Source organism: Procambarus clarkii, chromosome 21 (genome assembly GCF_040958095.1).
Source record: "Procambarus clarkii isolate CNS0578487 chromosome 21, FALCON_Pclarkii_2.0, whole genome shotgun sequence".
Taxonomy (NCBI): Eukaryota; Metazoa; Arthropoda; class Malacostraca; order Decapoda; family Cambaridae; genus Procambarus; species Procambarus clarkii.
The window spans coordinates 9,977,499-9,992,585 of record NC_091170.1 but is presented as its reverse complement, the minus strand read 5'-3'; the positions used below and the strand labels follow the sequence as shown (position 1 = coordinate 9,992,585).

The window sequence follows — 15,087 nt, the reverse complement described above, 5'->3', positions numbered from 1 at the left end:
GAATGGGCTGCTCCACTATCTCTGAGCACTACATACTGGATCTACCAGTATGATCACTCGCGACATACCCGCCTGAAGTGTGAGGGGCAAACAATCCTGGTCCTTCTTTACTCTTCATTAGAGACTGGGTTCCAGCTGGTGGTGTCACACAACCCATCAGCATTACTCCCCTATGCGGGTCGTTACTTCTGCCTCGGCACGTAGCAGCAATGTGCCCTCTCTGCCCGCAAGTCACACACACTACGTTCCTTCTTGGACTACAGTGTTTTGGACTGCTAGGACTAGTCTTTCGGGGACTACCTGGTGGCGTCTTCATAGCACTTTGTGGGACGGGTCTCTCTTCTTCTTGACGAAATTTACCGAACAGTCGTGGGTAACTCTTCGGGACATACCTGGTAGAAGATCGATGAGTTAGAATGTACTCCTCAGCCATGGTGGCTGCCGCACTCAAGGTCTCTACCTGCTGCTCTTCTTGGTATGTCTTGAGATCTCCAGACAGACATTCCTTAAAGTCCTCCAACAAAACAAGCTGCTCGAGTTCTTTTGTTTTCACCTTTCGAGATGCACACCACTCCTGAAAAAGCCTTTCCTTGATGTTCGCAAACTCGGTGAACGTGTGCTCCGAGGGCTTCTTCAGGTTCCTGAACTTTTGCCTATAAGCTTCAGGCACCAACTGATAAGCCATAAGCACTACCTTCTTCACCTGGTCGTAATCACTGGAATCATCAAGCGACAACGTGGAGTAGGCAATTTGGGCCTTCCCAGTCAAGACGGACTGTATCATGATGGCCCAATTCTCCTTTGGCCAATCCAAAGAGGCTGCAACCTTCTCGAAGGCAGCGAAGAACTTCGAAACTTCCTTTTCGTTGAATTTAGGGACCATCTTTATATTTCTTTGTTACGGACCCGAGCCCAGCGTCGTAACACGGAGCTGTGACGACCACGCCATCTGTGAGTCGGCTCCCGAAACCCCCTCCAAATGGACGGCGCCATCTAGTGAGGACAGGATATACCGGCCACAGGGGCTGGTTTCCCGTCTTGATCACCTCATGACATAGTCGCTGCTGACCTCTGGTGAGATGGCGCTTAGACAGCAACGCCATCTATGGAGTGGATAGGTGGACGTTTGCGTCTAAGCCTGTGAGTGAGATGCCCTAGAGTGTCCCTATTACTGATGACGTGTCTGATTACAGAGTCGACCTGGGACTGCTGGATTGGACGATGGGCAGTCTACCCAAGGCAGCCAGAGTCTTTCCACGTGTTTGTTGTAGAAGCTGTGAGTCACCCCCCGGATGAACACTGTTGTGCTAGCCTGCCTAGGACGTGGCAGAACCAGGAATTGTCATACCCGGGGCTGACTGGTGGAGAAGACTAGCCACTGGGGTGTAGCGAGAGGAGAGTGATCAGCGGAATCACACGAGGCTCCTGCCTAGGGCTCACAACCCTAGTATCGGCCGTGGAGTGGCCTACGCAGCGTAGCTGATTGGAACCTGCCAGCTACAGGCAGGATTTGTGGTTGAAGGCCTCCACGACGGTGCACCCATTGGGACTGTGATTTGGCTGGCCTGTGGCCGGGGTAGACTCGCCTAGAGAATCTAAGGATTCATCGTGAGGCCACGAGAAGAGAACCAGGGCTACTCATCTTGAGCACCGTGGAACATTCCGCGTCTTCAGAGGAAGACCATACTGTACATTATAGTGTTTATACCCCCTGTGTGATAGTTTATATATTTATTTATTGGTGGTGGTAATTATATATTTAATTTAGTGTATTTGTATCCCTTCCCCTTTAATTTACTTGCGTTACGGAACACACCCCTTGAAAGCCACTACTAACTTTGGGCCGGATACCCAAACTCTAATAACATCAGAGAAGAACCCCAGTTGCGACCCAATAGGGCCGTAACATTCTTACCGGATCGAAACTACTCGTTTCCGTTGTTTTCCTCTGACCACCTATTTGTAGCACTTCTAACTTGTGTAGTCTTTCCTTATCCTTTTCCTGCCTTTCACGTTCTTCTCTTTCTCTTCTTTCTTCTCTTTCCTTCTCTCTTACTTGTCTTTCTCGCTCTTCTCTTTCTCTCTCTGGCTCTAATTCCAAATGTTTCATTTCTATTTCCTTCACTTTCATTTCTCGTTTTATTTCTAATTTCTTCCACTCTATCTTACGATTTATTTCTTAGGTACGCATTTTGACAGTTAGAAAACTTATATTCAGTTCACCCGCATCACTTTCACCGTCACTACCTTTGTCTTCTTTTTCAGTGGAAGCCACCTTTCTTTCCTTTGCACTCTGTGCCTCGCTTTCCTGCTTCTCCCCGGCCTTTAAGTGCTTATGAGCCTTCGATAAGATTTCAACACGGAATCACTCTCACATATTTTAATCTCTAGATAGGCACTCACCAGCACAAGTTCTTGCTTTCCCAGATATTTCAATCTAGCAAGACAGTCATCCGTGTTCAGAAATTCCTGAACATCGTCCAGATCCTGAATGGTCACTCTCTCTGCCATTTTATCACCCAAGTGGTGTACGAACAATTAACACACCGCTTCACTTGACACTATGCACTTATAATAACCGAGCATCGTGCTCGCCAATACTGCACTTAATCACACTGAGCACCGCACTTAATCACCTTGAGCTCTGCATATGTAATGTTCTAGAATAACAAACAGGGGAATTATTCACAGGGGACTGCACTACGTCACCACCCCTGTCAAACGTAAATGAGAAGATGTCAGATCCCGCTGGGGATGCCAATTATGTTACGGCCACAATGGGACGCAACCAGGTTCTTTTCTGGTGGAATTAAAGTTCTGTTATCTGGCCCCAAGTTAGTAGTGGCTTTCAAGGGGTGGGCTCAGTAATGCAAGTAAAATAAAAAAGGGAGGTACATTAAATACAACAGTTCATCACTTTATCAATATATAATTATTATCCCATCACCATATATATATATATAATTATTATCCCATATATATATATATATATATATATATATATATATATATATATATATATATATATATATATATATATATATATATATATATATATATATATATATATATATATTATATATTCTTAGAAGGAAGTATTACAACACTGTATGTACACCAACAACTCTCTCAGAAGACATTAAACACTCGGCGAAGCTCAATCGATGCAGTCTTGTTTCCTCATCCGTGGTACTCCTCTTAGCAGGTACCAGGAAACAACAATGAGTGGCCACGGGCCAGCCAAACCACAATTCCACTAACTGCCTCTTCGTGAAGTCCCACAATCATAGTCCAGCCTGTTGCTGGCAGATACCAATCAGCCTCGCGCTGCTAGGCCACTTCACGAGCGAATACTAGGGTTGCGAGCCCTTGGCAGGAGCTTCGTGTAACTCGCTGGTTACTCTCCTCTTTCGGCACCTTAGTCAGTTGTCTCTTCTATCAACCAGCCCCGGGTATGGCGAATCCCATCACTTCCACTCCATAGGCAGACAGTAGAACACTTCACAGTTCTCTTTCGGCGGCGGCTCACTGCTTCCTTAAAGCAGACTTGGGTAGAGACCTTGGCTGCCCTGGGGAGACTGACACTCCGTGTATCACAGCAGCCCTACGTCGACTCTGTGAATACAGACACGTCATCAGTACACTGGGACACTACACAGGACCACTAGGAAACATCACTTACTGACTTAGACACATACATCCAACTCCGTTTATGATAGATGGCGCTGCTTTTCTACACAGAACCTCACTAGAGGTCAGCACCAGCTACCGCATGAGCCGACTAGGACAGGAATCTGAAGCACTTCTTGCCGGTATATTCCCGTCATCACTAGATGGCATTGTCCATGTTGTGGGGGGTTTCAGGAGCGGACTCACAGATGGCGTTGACGTCGCTGCTCCGTGCTCCGATGGTAGAGTCTAGTTCATAACATATGTATGCTTGTATTTGTGACTGTTGGTTTAGAAACAAGTTAGCTGATTTGCGTAGCAAGACTAGGGCTTTGGAGGTGTAAAAATGATAGTCTATGAATATAGTGGCTAGCATCCAGCTGAGATGTTAGATGGTTGAATTGCGGTGCGACATTTGGATAGCTATTTGACGGATGTGAGGGACAGTTGACTAGCCTATGAACGCAGCTACTAATCCACTGAGCTGCCAGATGTACGGTAACTACTTGCGGATTATAGTGCGATATCTAGCTACAGCGTTTCATAATTGCTGTTGCGTATAAAGCTAGAATGTCATCACCACCACCACCCACACTACCCCTCCACCACTCTCACCACTGACCAGGTACCTGCACCTCTAACTCTGTGGTACCTGGTACCTCTCACCTTCTCCTTCCATTGACCAGGTACCAGCTGCTGGTGGCCGGGTACCAGAGAAGGAGTACCATGGGCGATGTCCTTGTACAGCACCAGAACCTCAGTGGGATGAAGTTCTCCACCATGGACAGAGATAATGATCTCAACTCAGGTGGTAAGTTTGATCGTCACAGATGACGTCTTGAGGCGAGGATATTGTCTTTATTGTCCAACATTAATTAAGATTATTATCCCCGCCATGCATGAATATAATCATTAAATGATGATCATATTAGTGCATATAATCATTAACTTTATTATATTATACAAATGGTCTAGTAAAGAAGAAAGTAAACAATATTTCCAAGGAATATTTATTATTAGCAAACAACGGAGCCAGGAAGACAATTGTTTGTACATCCTTATGCATTCCATCTGTTAACTACTCTGACACTGACAAAGTTCTTTCTAACGTCCCTGTGGCTCATTTTGGTACTCAGTTTCCACCTGTGTCCCCTTGTTCGCGTACCAACTGTGTTAAACAGTTTATCCCTATCGACCCTGTCAATTCCTCTGAGAATTGTGTAGGTAGTGATCATGTCTCCCCTTAGTCTTCTGTCTTCCAGTGTCGTGAGGTGCGTTTCCCACAGCCTTTCCTCGTATCTCATGCCTCTTAGTTCTGAGACTAGCCTAGTGGCATACCTCTGAACTTTTTCCAGCTTCGTCTTTTGCTTTTCAAGGTACGGGCTCAATGCTGGTGCCGCATACTGTGTGTGAGTGCGCGTGTGTGTGTGTGTGTGTGTGTGTGTGTGTGTGTGTGTGTGTGTGTGTGTGTGTGTGTGTGTGTGTGTGTGTGTGTGTGTGTGTGTGTATGTGTGTGTGTGTGTGTGTGTGTGTGTGTGTGTGTGTGTGTGTGTGTGTGTGTGTGTGTGTGTGTGTGTGTGTGTGTGTGTGTGTATGTGTATGTGTGTGTGTGTGTGTGTGTGTGTGTGTGTGTGTGTGTGTGTGTGTGTGTGTGTGTGTGTGTGTGTGTGTGTGTGTGAGTGTGTGTGTGTGTGTGTGTGTGTGAGTGTGTGTATGTGTGTGTGTGTGTGTGTATGTGTGTGTGTGTGTGTGTGTGTGTGTGTGTGTGTGTGTGTGTGTGCATGTGTGTGTGTGTGTACTCACCTAGTTGTTGTACTCACCTAGTTGTGTTTGCGGGGGTTGAGCTCTGGCTCTTTGGTCCCGCCTCTCAACCGTCAATCAACAGGTGTACAGATTCCTGAGCCTATCGGGCTCTGTCATATCTACACTTGAAACTGTGTATGGAGTCAGCCTCCACCACATCACCCCCTAATGCATTCCATTTGTCAACCACTCTGACACTAAAAAAGTTCTTTCTAATATCTCTGTGGCTCATTTGGGCACTCAGGTTCCACCTGTGTCCCCTTGTGCGTGTTCCCCTTGTGTTAAATAGACTGTCTTTATCTACCCTATCAATCCCTTCAGAATCTTGAATGTGGTGATCATGTCCCCCCTAACTCTTCTGTCTTCCAGCGAAGTGAGGTTTAATTCCCGTAGTCTCTCCTCGTAGCTCATACCTCTCAGCTCGGGTACTAGTCTGGTGGCAAACCTTTGAACCTTTTCCAGTTTAATCTTATCCTTGACTAGATATGGACTCCATGCTGGGGCTGCATACTCCAGGATTGGCCTGACATATGTGGTATACAAAGTTCTGAATGATTCTTTACACAAGTTTCTGAATGCCGTTCGTATGTTGGCCAGCCTGGCATATGCCGCTGATGTTATCCGCTTGATATGTGCTGCAGGAGACAGGTCTGGAGTGATATCAACCCCCAAGTCTTTTTCCTTCTCTGACTCCTGAAGAATTTCCTCTCCCAGATGATACCTTGTATCTGGCCTCCTGCTCCCTACACCTATCTTCATTACATTACATTTGGTTGGGTTAAACTCTAACAACCATTTGTTCGACCATTCCTTCAGCTTGTCTAGGTCTTCTTGAAGCCTCAAACAGTCCTCTTCTGTTTTAATCCTTCTCATAATTTTAGCATCGTCCGCAAACATTGAGAGAAATGAATCGATACCCTCCGGGAGATCATTTACATATATCAGAAACAAGATAGGACCGAGTACAGAGCCCTGTGGGACTCCACTGGTGACTTCACGCCAATCGGAAGTCTCACCCCTCACCGTAACTCTGCTTCCTATTGCTTAGATACTCCCTTATCCACTGGAGCACCTTACCAGCTACACCTGCCTGTCTCTCCAGCTTATGTACCAGCCTCTTATGCGGTACTGTGTCAAAGGCTTTCCGACAATCCAAGAAAATGCAGTCCGCCCAGCCCTCTCTTTCTTGCTTAATCTGTGTCACCTGATCGTAGAATTCTATCAAGCCTGTAAGGCAAGATTTACCCTCCCTGAATCCATGTTGGCGATTTGTCACGAAGTCCCTTCTCTCCAGATGTGTTACCAGGTTTTTTCTCACGATCTTCTCCATCACCTTGCATGGTATACAAGTCAAGGACACTGGCCTGTAGTTCAGTGCCTCTTGTCTGTCGCCCTTTTTGTATATTGGGACCACATTCGCCGTCTTCCATATTTCTGGTAGGTCTCCCATCTCTAGTGACTTACTATACACTATGGAGAGTGGCAAGCAAAGTGCCTCTGCACACTCTTTCAGTACCCATGGTGAGATCCCATCTGGACCAACCGCCTTTCTAACATCCAGATCCAGCAGGTGTCTCTTGACCTCCTCTCTCGTAATTTCGAACTCCTCCAAGGCCGCCTGGTTTACCTCCCTTTCTCCTAGCACAGTGACCTCACCCTGTTCTATTGTGAAGACCTCCTGGAACCTCTTGTTGAGTTCCTCACACACCTCTCTGTCATTCTCTGTATACCTGTCCTCGCCTGTTCTAAGTTTCAATACCTGTTCTTTCACTGTTGTTTTCCTTCTGATGTGACTGTGGAGTAGCTTTGGTTCGGTCTTGGCTTTGTTTGCTATATCATTTTCAAAATTTTTCTCTGCTTCTCTTCTCACCCTGACGTACTCATTCCTGGTTCTCTGGTATCTCTCCCTGCTTTCTGGTGTTCTGTTATTCCGGAAGTTCCTCCACGCCTTTTTGTTCAGTTTCTTCGCTTCCATACATGCCCTATTATACCATGGATTCTTCTGTTGCTTCTCGGATTTTTCCCTTTGGGCCGGGATGAACCTGTTTACTGCCTCCTGACACTTTTGGGTAACATAGTCCATCATACCCTGTACAGACTTGTCTCTGAGGTCTGTGTCCCAAGGTATTTCACTTAGGAAACTTCTCATCTGTTCATAATTCCCCTTTCGGTATGCCAGCCTTTTGATTCCTAGTTCTTTTTGGGGGGAGATAAGTCCTAGCTCTACCAGGTACTCAAAGTTCAATACACTGTGGTCACTCATTCCCATGTGTGTGTGTGTGTGTGTGTGTGTGTGTGTGTGTGTGTGTGTGTGTGTGTGTGTGTGTGTGTGAGTGTGTGTGTGTGTGTGTGTGTGTGTGTGTGTGTGTGTATGTGTGTGTGTGTGTGTGTGTGTGTGTGTGTGTGTGTGTGTGTGTGTGTGTGTGTGTGTGAGTGCGTGTGTGTATGTGTGTGTGTGTGTGTGTGTGTGTGTGTGTGTGTGTGTGTGTGTGTGTGTGTGTGTGTGTGTGTGTGTGTGTGTGTGTGTGTATTACACCTAGTTGTGTATTAACCTATTTGTGCTTGCCGGGGTTGAGCTCTGCTCTTTCGGTCCGCCTCTCAACTACCAATCAATCAACTGTTACTAACTACTACTAACTAATTTTTTTTCACACACACACACAGGAGGTAGCCTGTAATAGCTGTCTAATTCCCAGGTACCTATTTACTGCTAGGTAACAGGGGCATCAGGGTGAAAGATACTCTGCCTATTTTGTTTTCTCGCCAGCGCCAGGAATCGAACCTGGGCTTCAGGACTATGTGTCCAGCGTGCTGTCCAAACGGCCACCAGCACACCGGTGTGCGTTTGTGTGTACTCACCTAGTTGTACTTGCAGGGGTTCAGCTCTGGCTCTTTGGTCCCGCCTCTCAACTGTCAATCAACTGATGTACAGATTCCTGAGCCTACTGGGCTCAGGAATTGAAACTGTGTATGGAGTCAGCCTCCACCACAACACTTCCTAGTGCATTCCATTTATTAACTACTCTGACATAGAAAAAATCTTTCTAACGTCTCTGTGGCTCATCTGGGTACTAAGTGTCCACCTGTGTCCCCGTGTTCGTGTCCCACCCGTGCTGACGAGTGTGTTTGTCCACTCTGTTAATTCCCCTGAGAATTTTGTAGGTGGTTATCATGTCTCCTCTTACTCTTCTGTTTTCCAGGGAAGGTTCAGTTCCTTTAGCCTTTCCTCGTAGCTCATTCCTCTCAGGTCCGGGACGAGCCTGGTGGCATACCGCTGAATCTTCTCTAACTTTGTTTTGTGTTTAACTTGGTATGGACTCCAGGCTGGAGCTGCATATTCCAGGATTGGTTTGAGAAAAGTGGTATACAGGGTCCTGAACGATTCCTTACAGAAGTTTCTAAAGGCAGTTCTTATGTTGGCCAACTTAGCATAAGCCGCTGATGATATCCTTTTGATGTGGGCCTCTGGGGACAGTTTCGGTGTGATATCAACAAACAGATCTCTATCTCTATATGACTCTTGCAGGATTTCACCTCCCAGATGGTACTTTGTGTTCAGCCTCTGCTCCCTTTGCCCAATTTCATTACTTTACACTTTACTGAGTTGAACTTTAGGAGCCATTTTCTAGACCATTCCTCCAATTTGTCCAGGTCATCCTGTAGTCTCTATCTATCTTCATCTGTCTTGATTCTTCTCATAATTTTTACATCATCAGCAAACATTGAAAGGAATGAGTCTATACCCTCCGGAAGAGAGTTTACATATATTAGAAATAGGATGGGTCCAGGTACTGAGCCCTATGAGACTCCGCTGGTGACATCTCGCCATTCTGATGTCTCCCCCTCTCACAGTTACTCGCTGTTTCCTGTTGCTTAAGTACTCCCTCATCCACTGGAGTAACTTTTATTTTACTCCTGCGTATTGCTCCAACTTTTTTTAACAGCCTTTTTTTTTTTTTTTTTTTGTGATATATACAAGAGTTGTTACATTCTTGTACAGCCACTAGTACGCGTAGCGTTTCGGGCAAGTCCTTAATCCTATGGTCCCTGGAATACGATCCCCTGCCGCGAAGAATCGTTTTTTCATCCAAGTACACATTTTACTGTTGCGTTAAACAGAGGCTACAGTTAAGGAATTGCGCCCAGTAAATCCTCCCCGGCCAGGATACGAACCTATGACATAGCGCTCGCGGAACGCCAGGCGAGTGTCTTACCACTCGCACACCCTTTTATGTGGTACTGTGTCAAAGGCTTTCTGGCAGTCCAGGAAAATGCAGTCTGCCCACCCTTCTCTTTCCTGCCTAATTTTGTTGCCTGGTCATAGAATTCTATTAGGCCTGTGAGGCCCGATTTACCATCTCTGAACCCATGTTGGTGGTGTGTTACAAAGCTATTTCCCTCTAGATGGTCTACGAGCCTTTTCCTCACGATCTTCTCCATCACCCTGCATGGTATAAAAGTTAAGGAAACTGGCCTGTAGTTCAGTGCCTTTTGCCTGTTACCCTTTTTGTATATTGGGAGTATTTTAGCTGTCTTCCAGCTTTCCAACAGGTCTCCTGATTCCATTTTTTTTTCTACCACAGACGTGGCCATACATTTACAATGCTAACCAGAATATATACATTCTCTTCTGTCCTCCATGGACAGGGTTAGAGAAAGTGTTAAACATATAGTTCAAGGGTTTATTGAACACTCAACCACAGAAGGTGATTCGGTGCTTTTAAAATGCTAAGCTAACCTACATACGTATATACATAGATACACAGATTTACGTATGCCCTACATAAAGTGTTAGATGTGTCTTTTACATAGTGTTATTAATGTACATTCACAAAGGTGAAATGTAATTCTGATCAGCTTCCATATATACTTTATACCCATACATATACATACACACACACACATATACATACATATATACACACACACACATGCATTCACATACATTTGTCTCATTTACTCTGACTGGGTGAGGTAGCTGATAAAGAAACTAGTGTGCAATTAAGCACTTAATCACTGAAGGTGATGAATGTGCTTTTACAAGCTTAGGTTATATAGTTACATCATATATATATATTGTATGATTGATATATTACATGGTAAATCTTGGATACAAGTCCAATATATCATCAAGTGTTCCCCTTCTCATGTAGTAATTACAGAGTTCAGCATACCTTAGCCCAGGAGGGCGAAAGTCAGTCAGTATGGGACATTCTACAATATAATGTTCAAGAGAGTGCATGTTTTCTCTTACACAAAGTTGACACATTGTGTACTCGACGTTTGGGTTTTGAGAAAGCTGCCAGATACGTCTATATCCCAGGCGTATTCTGGCCACTATAACATCACATTGCCGGGTTCTTGTTCTATTAGTCCCATATGTGAATGTCTCCTCACGATATCTATCATAATATTTAATGCTACAACTTTCAGGTCTTTGAGAATTTGTTAGGTCGGTGAGATTTTCATTACATATTTGTTTAAGTATTCTCTTTGTCACTGCTAATGAAACACCCATATCAATTTCTAACACTGGTTTTCTGCAGGCTGACTTAGCAAGCATATCAACAGTGTCATGCCTTGAGATACCAACATGTGATGGTATCCATAGGAATTTAATCTCAAATCTGTTTTCTTTGGCAGCTAAAACATTCATTCGAATATCACTGACTATTTTCTGGGTGTCACTACTATGTGCGTTCAATGCCAGGAGTGCACTCTGCGAGTCACAGTATATAAGTCCACTGCCTTTGTCTTTTAAAAATTCAGTGGCAAGGTATATGCCTGGAAGTTCGGTTTGAGTTGTACTTGCCCAGTCATTGACGCGCTTCATTGCTGTATGTACGAGAGAAGATTGTTCAAATATGATACATGCACATCCGGCATGTACACACTTTTTGTTCTCCAATTGCTAAGGTACCTGTTATGTAGTCAGTGAAATCTTCACAGCCTTGAATAACCATCTCTTCAAAACTCCAGCCTTTTCTTATCAGCAGAGCTACACCACCTCCTCCTCTTCCTTCTCTCTCTTTCCTCACTTCATAGTTGTCCTGTGGAAACATTGCATTTGTTATGGTTTTCGTTAGCTTTGTTTCTGTGATTGCCATTATATCTCTGTTTTCTTCTATTGCCCATTCGCCAATTTCACTTGTTTTATTTGTTTTATTTGTAACAACATCTATGTTAGTGTACATTGCCTTGAAACTCACTTTCTTCAGTTCCTTCTCTTGTCTCCTTCTTGGTGAGCGTTCTGCCAATGGAGGAAGCTGTTCAAGAGGTGTGAAGATCTGTGAGGTGGTTAACAGGGTCTCAGAGGGTTCAGAGGGTTCTGGGGACTGGGAGGTCAAGGGAAGGGGGTACAGGTAAGGTATGGGGTAAGGAGGTAGGGGGGACATAGAGGATATGGGGTGAGGGGGGGGGGGGAAGGAGGGATAGGGATGGTATGGGATGAAGGGGGAGGGGGGACAGGGGGGGAAGAGGAGAGGGGGGACATGGTGGAAATGGGGTAAGGATGAGAGGGTCAAAATAGGGTGGGGGGGGGGAGAAAGAGGGTTGAGTGAGCATTTTAGTGGGGGCAGGTAAGGTGAGGGGTAGGGAGGTTTTCTATGCAGAGGAGGGTGGTGGTGCATCCCAGCAATATCCCTCTGGTGTTGCTTTGATGCTGGTTATGGATTTTCCCCATGTCTCTGGGAATGTTGTGTTGGGGGCTGTGATTTCCTGATTTACTCCTCTCTCCCTGCGCTTCTTCCTTGCCTCTGTCGCCCTGGCTCTCTCCTTTGTCCTGTCCCTCGGGAGGAATACTTTTTTGTATTCCTCCAGTATGTACTCACCCAATTGTACTCACCTAATTGTGCTTGCAGGGGTTGAGCTCTGGCTCTTTGGTCCCGCCTCTCAACCGTCAATCAACAGGTGTACAGGTTCCTGAGCCTATTGTGCTCTATCATATCTACACTTGAAACTGTGTATGGAGTCAGCCTCCACCACATCACTTCCTAATGCATTCCATTTGTCAAACACTCTGACACTAAAAAAGTTCTTTCTAATAACTCTATGTCTCATTTGGGCAATCAGTTTCCACCTGTGTCCCCTAGTGCATGTGCTACTTGTGTTAAATAACCTGTCTTTATCTACCATGTCGATTCCCTTGAAAATCTTGAATGTGGTGATCATGTCCCCTCTAGCACTTCTGTCTTCCAACGAAGTGAGGTTTAATTCCCGTATTCTCTCCTCGTAGCTCATACCTCTTAGCTCGGGTATTAGTCTGGTGGCAAACCTTTGAACCTTTTTCCAGTTTAGTCTTATGCTTGACTATATATGGACTCCATGCTGGAGCCGCATACTCCAGGATTGGTCTGACATATGTGGTATATAATGTTCTGAAAGATTCCTTACACAGGTTTCTAAAGGCCGTTCTTATGTTAGCCAACCTGGCATATGCTGCTGATGTTATCCTCTTGATATGAGCTTCAGGGGACAGGTCTGGCGTGATATCAACCCCCAGGTCTTTCTCTCTCTCTGACTCTTGAAGTATCTCATCTCCCAAATGATACCTTGTATCTGGTCTCCTGCTTCCTACCCCTATCTTCATTACATTACATTTGCTTGGGTTAAACTCTAACAGCCATTTGTTCGACCATTCCTGCAGCTTGTCCAGGTCTTCTTGAAGCCTCAAGCTGCCCTCCTCTGTCTTAATCCTTCTCATAATTTTGGCGTCGTCAGCAAACATTGAGAGGAAAGAGTCTATACCCTCTGGGAGATCATTTACGTATATCAGAAACAGGATAGGTCCAAGCACAGAGCCCTGTGGGACTCCACTGGTGACTTCACGCAATTCTGAGGTCTCACCCCTCAGTGTAACTCTCTGCTTCCTATTGCTTAGGTACTCCCTTATCCACTGGAGCGCCCTACCAGTTACTCCTGGCTGTTTCTCCAGCTTATGCATCAACTTTTTATGGGGTACTGTGTCAAAGGCTTTCTGACAGTCCAAAAAAATGCAGTCCGCCCATCCTTCTCTTTCTTGCTTAATCTTTGTCACCTGATCGTAGAATTCTATCAAGCCTGTAAGGCAAGATTTACCCTCTCTGAACCCATGTTGATGGGTTGTCATGAAGTCTCTTCTCTCCAGATGTGTTACTAGGTTTTTTCTCACAATCTTCTCCATCACCTTACATGGTATACAAGTTAAGGACTCTGGCCTGTAGTTCAGTGCCTCTTGTCTGTCACCCTTTTTGTATATTGGTACTACATTAGCAGTCTTCCATATTTCTGGTAGGTCTCTCGTTTCCAGTGACCTCCTATACACTATGGAGAGTGGCAAGCAAAGTGCTCCTGCACACTCTTTCAATACCCATGGTGAGATTCCGTCCGGCTCAACAGCTTTTCTCACATCCAGCTCCAATAGGTGCTTCTTGACCTCATCTCTTGTAATTTCGAACCTTTCCAAGGTCACCTGGTTTGCTGCCATCTCTCCTAGCGCCGTGACTTCTCCCTGTTCTATTGTAAAGACCTCCTGGAACCTTTTGTTGAGTTCTTCACACACCTCTTTGTCTTTCTCTGTGTACCTGACCTCGCCCACCCTATGTTTCATCACCTGTTCCTTCACTGTTGTCTTCCTCCTGATGTGACTGTGTACTAGCTTTGGTTCGGTCTTGGCTTTATTAGCTATATCATTTCCATACCTTTTCTCAGCTGCTCTTCTCACACTAACATACTCGTTCCTGGTTCTCTGGTATCTCTCTCTACTTTCTGGTGTTCTGTTATTATGGAAATTCCTCCATGCCCTTTTGTTCAGCTCCTTTGCTTTCATACATTCCCTATTAAACCCCGGATTCTTTCTTTGCTTCTCGGGTTTTTCCTGTCGGGCTGGGACAAACCTGCTTACAGCCTCCTGACATTTTTGGGTGACATAGTCCATCATGTTTTGTACGGACTTGGTTCCGAGTTCTGTGTCCCAAAGTATATCCCATAGGAATTTATTCATCTCCTCATAGTTTCCCTCTCGGTATGCCAGGCCTTTGTTTCCCAGTTCTTTTATGGGGGTGATAATTCCTAGCTCAACCAGGTACTCAAAGCTCAATACACTATGATCACTCATTCCCAAGGGGGCTTCCAACTTAACTTCCCTTATATCCGACTCATTTAGGGTAAATATCAGATCAAGCATGGCTGGTTCATCCCCTCCTCTCATTCTTGTCGGTCCATTGACGTGTTGACTTAGAAAGTTTCTTGTTGCCACATCCAATAGCTTAGCTCTCCATGTGTCTGGTCCTCCATGTGCGTCTCTGTTCCCCCAATCTATCTTCTCATGGTTGAAGTCTCCCATGATTAGTAGTCTGGATCCGTTCCTGCTAGCCACAGAAGCTGCTCTCTCTATTATATTGATGGTGGCCAAGTTGTTTCTATCATATTCCTGTCTGGGTCTTCTGTCATTCGGTGGGGGGTTATATATGACTACTACTATAATTTTCTGTCCTCCAGTTGCTATGGTGCCTGATATGTAGTCACTGAAACCTTCACAGTTCTGAATTACCATCTCTTCGAAACTCCAACCTTCTCTTAGTAGCAAAGCTACACCACCTCCTCCTCTCCCTTCTCTTTCTTTCCTCACTACATAGT

The 15,087-nt window shown here is 45.2% G+C and overlaps 1 protein-coding gene across 2 annotated transcripts in view; it reads left to right on the top strand.

The window, feature by feature from the left end:
- LOC123760679 (fibrinogen C domain-containing protein 1-like) overlaps positions 1 to 15,087 on the top strand; it is a 175,643-nt gene that overhangs the window by 138,791 nt on the left and 21,765 nt on the right. For both annotated transcript variants that reach the window (XM_069328194.1, XM_069328193.1), the window contains exon 8: positions 4,356 to 4,480. In XM_069328194.1, the coding sequence (XP_069184295.1) occupies positions 4,356 to 4,480 (125 nt within the window). The remainder of the gene's footprint in view (positions 1 to 4,355; positions 4,481 to 15,087) is intronic.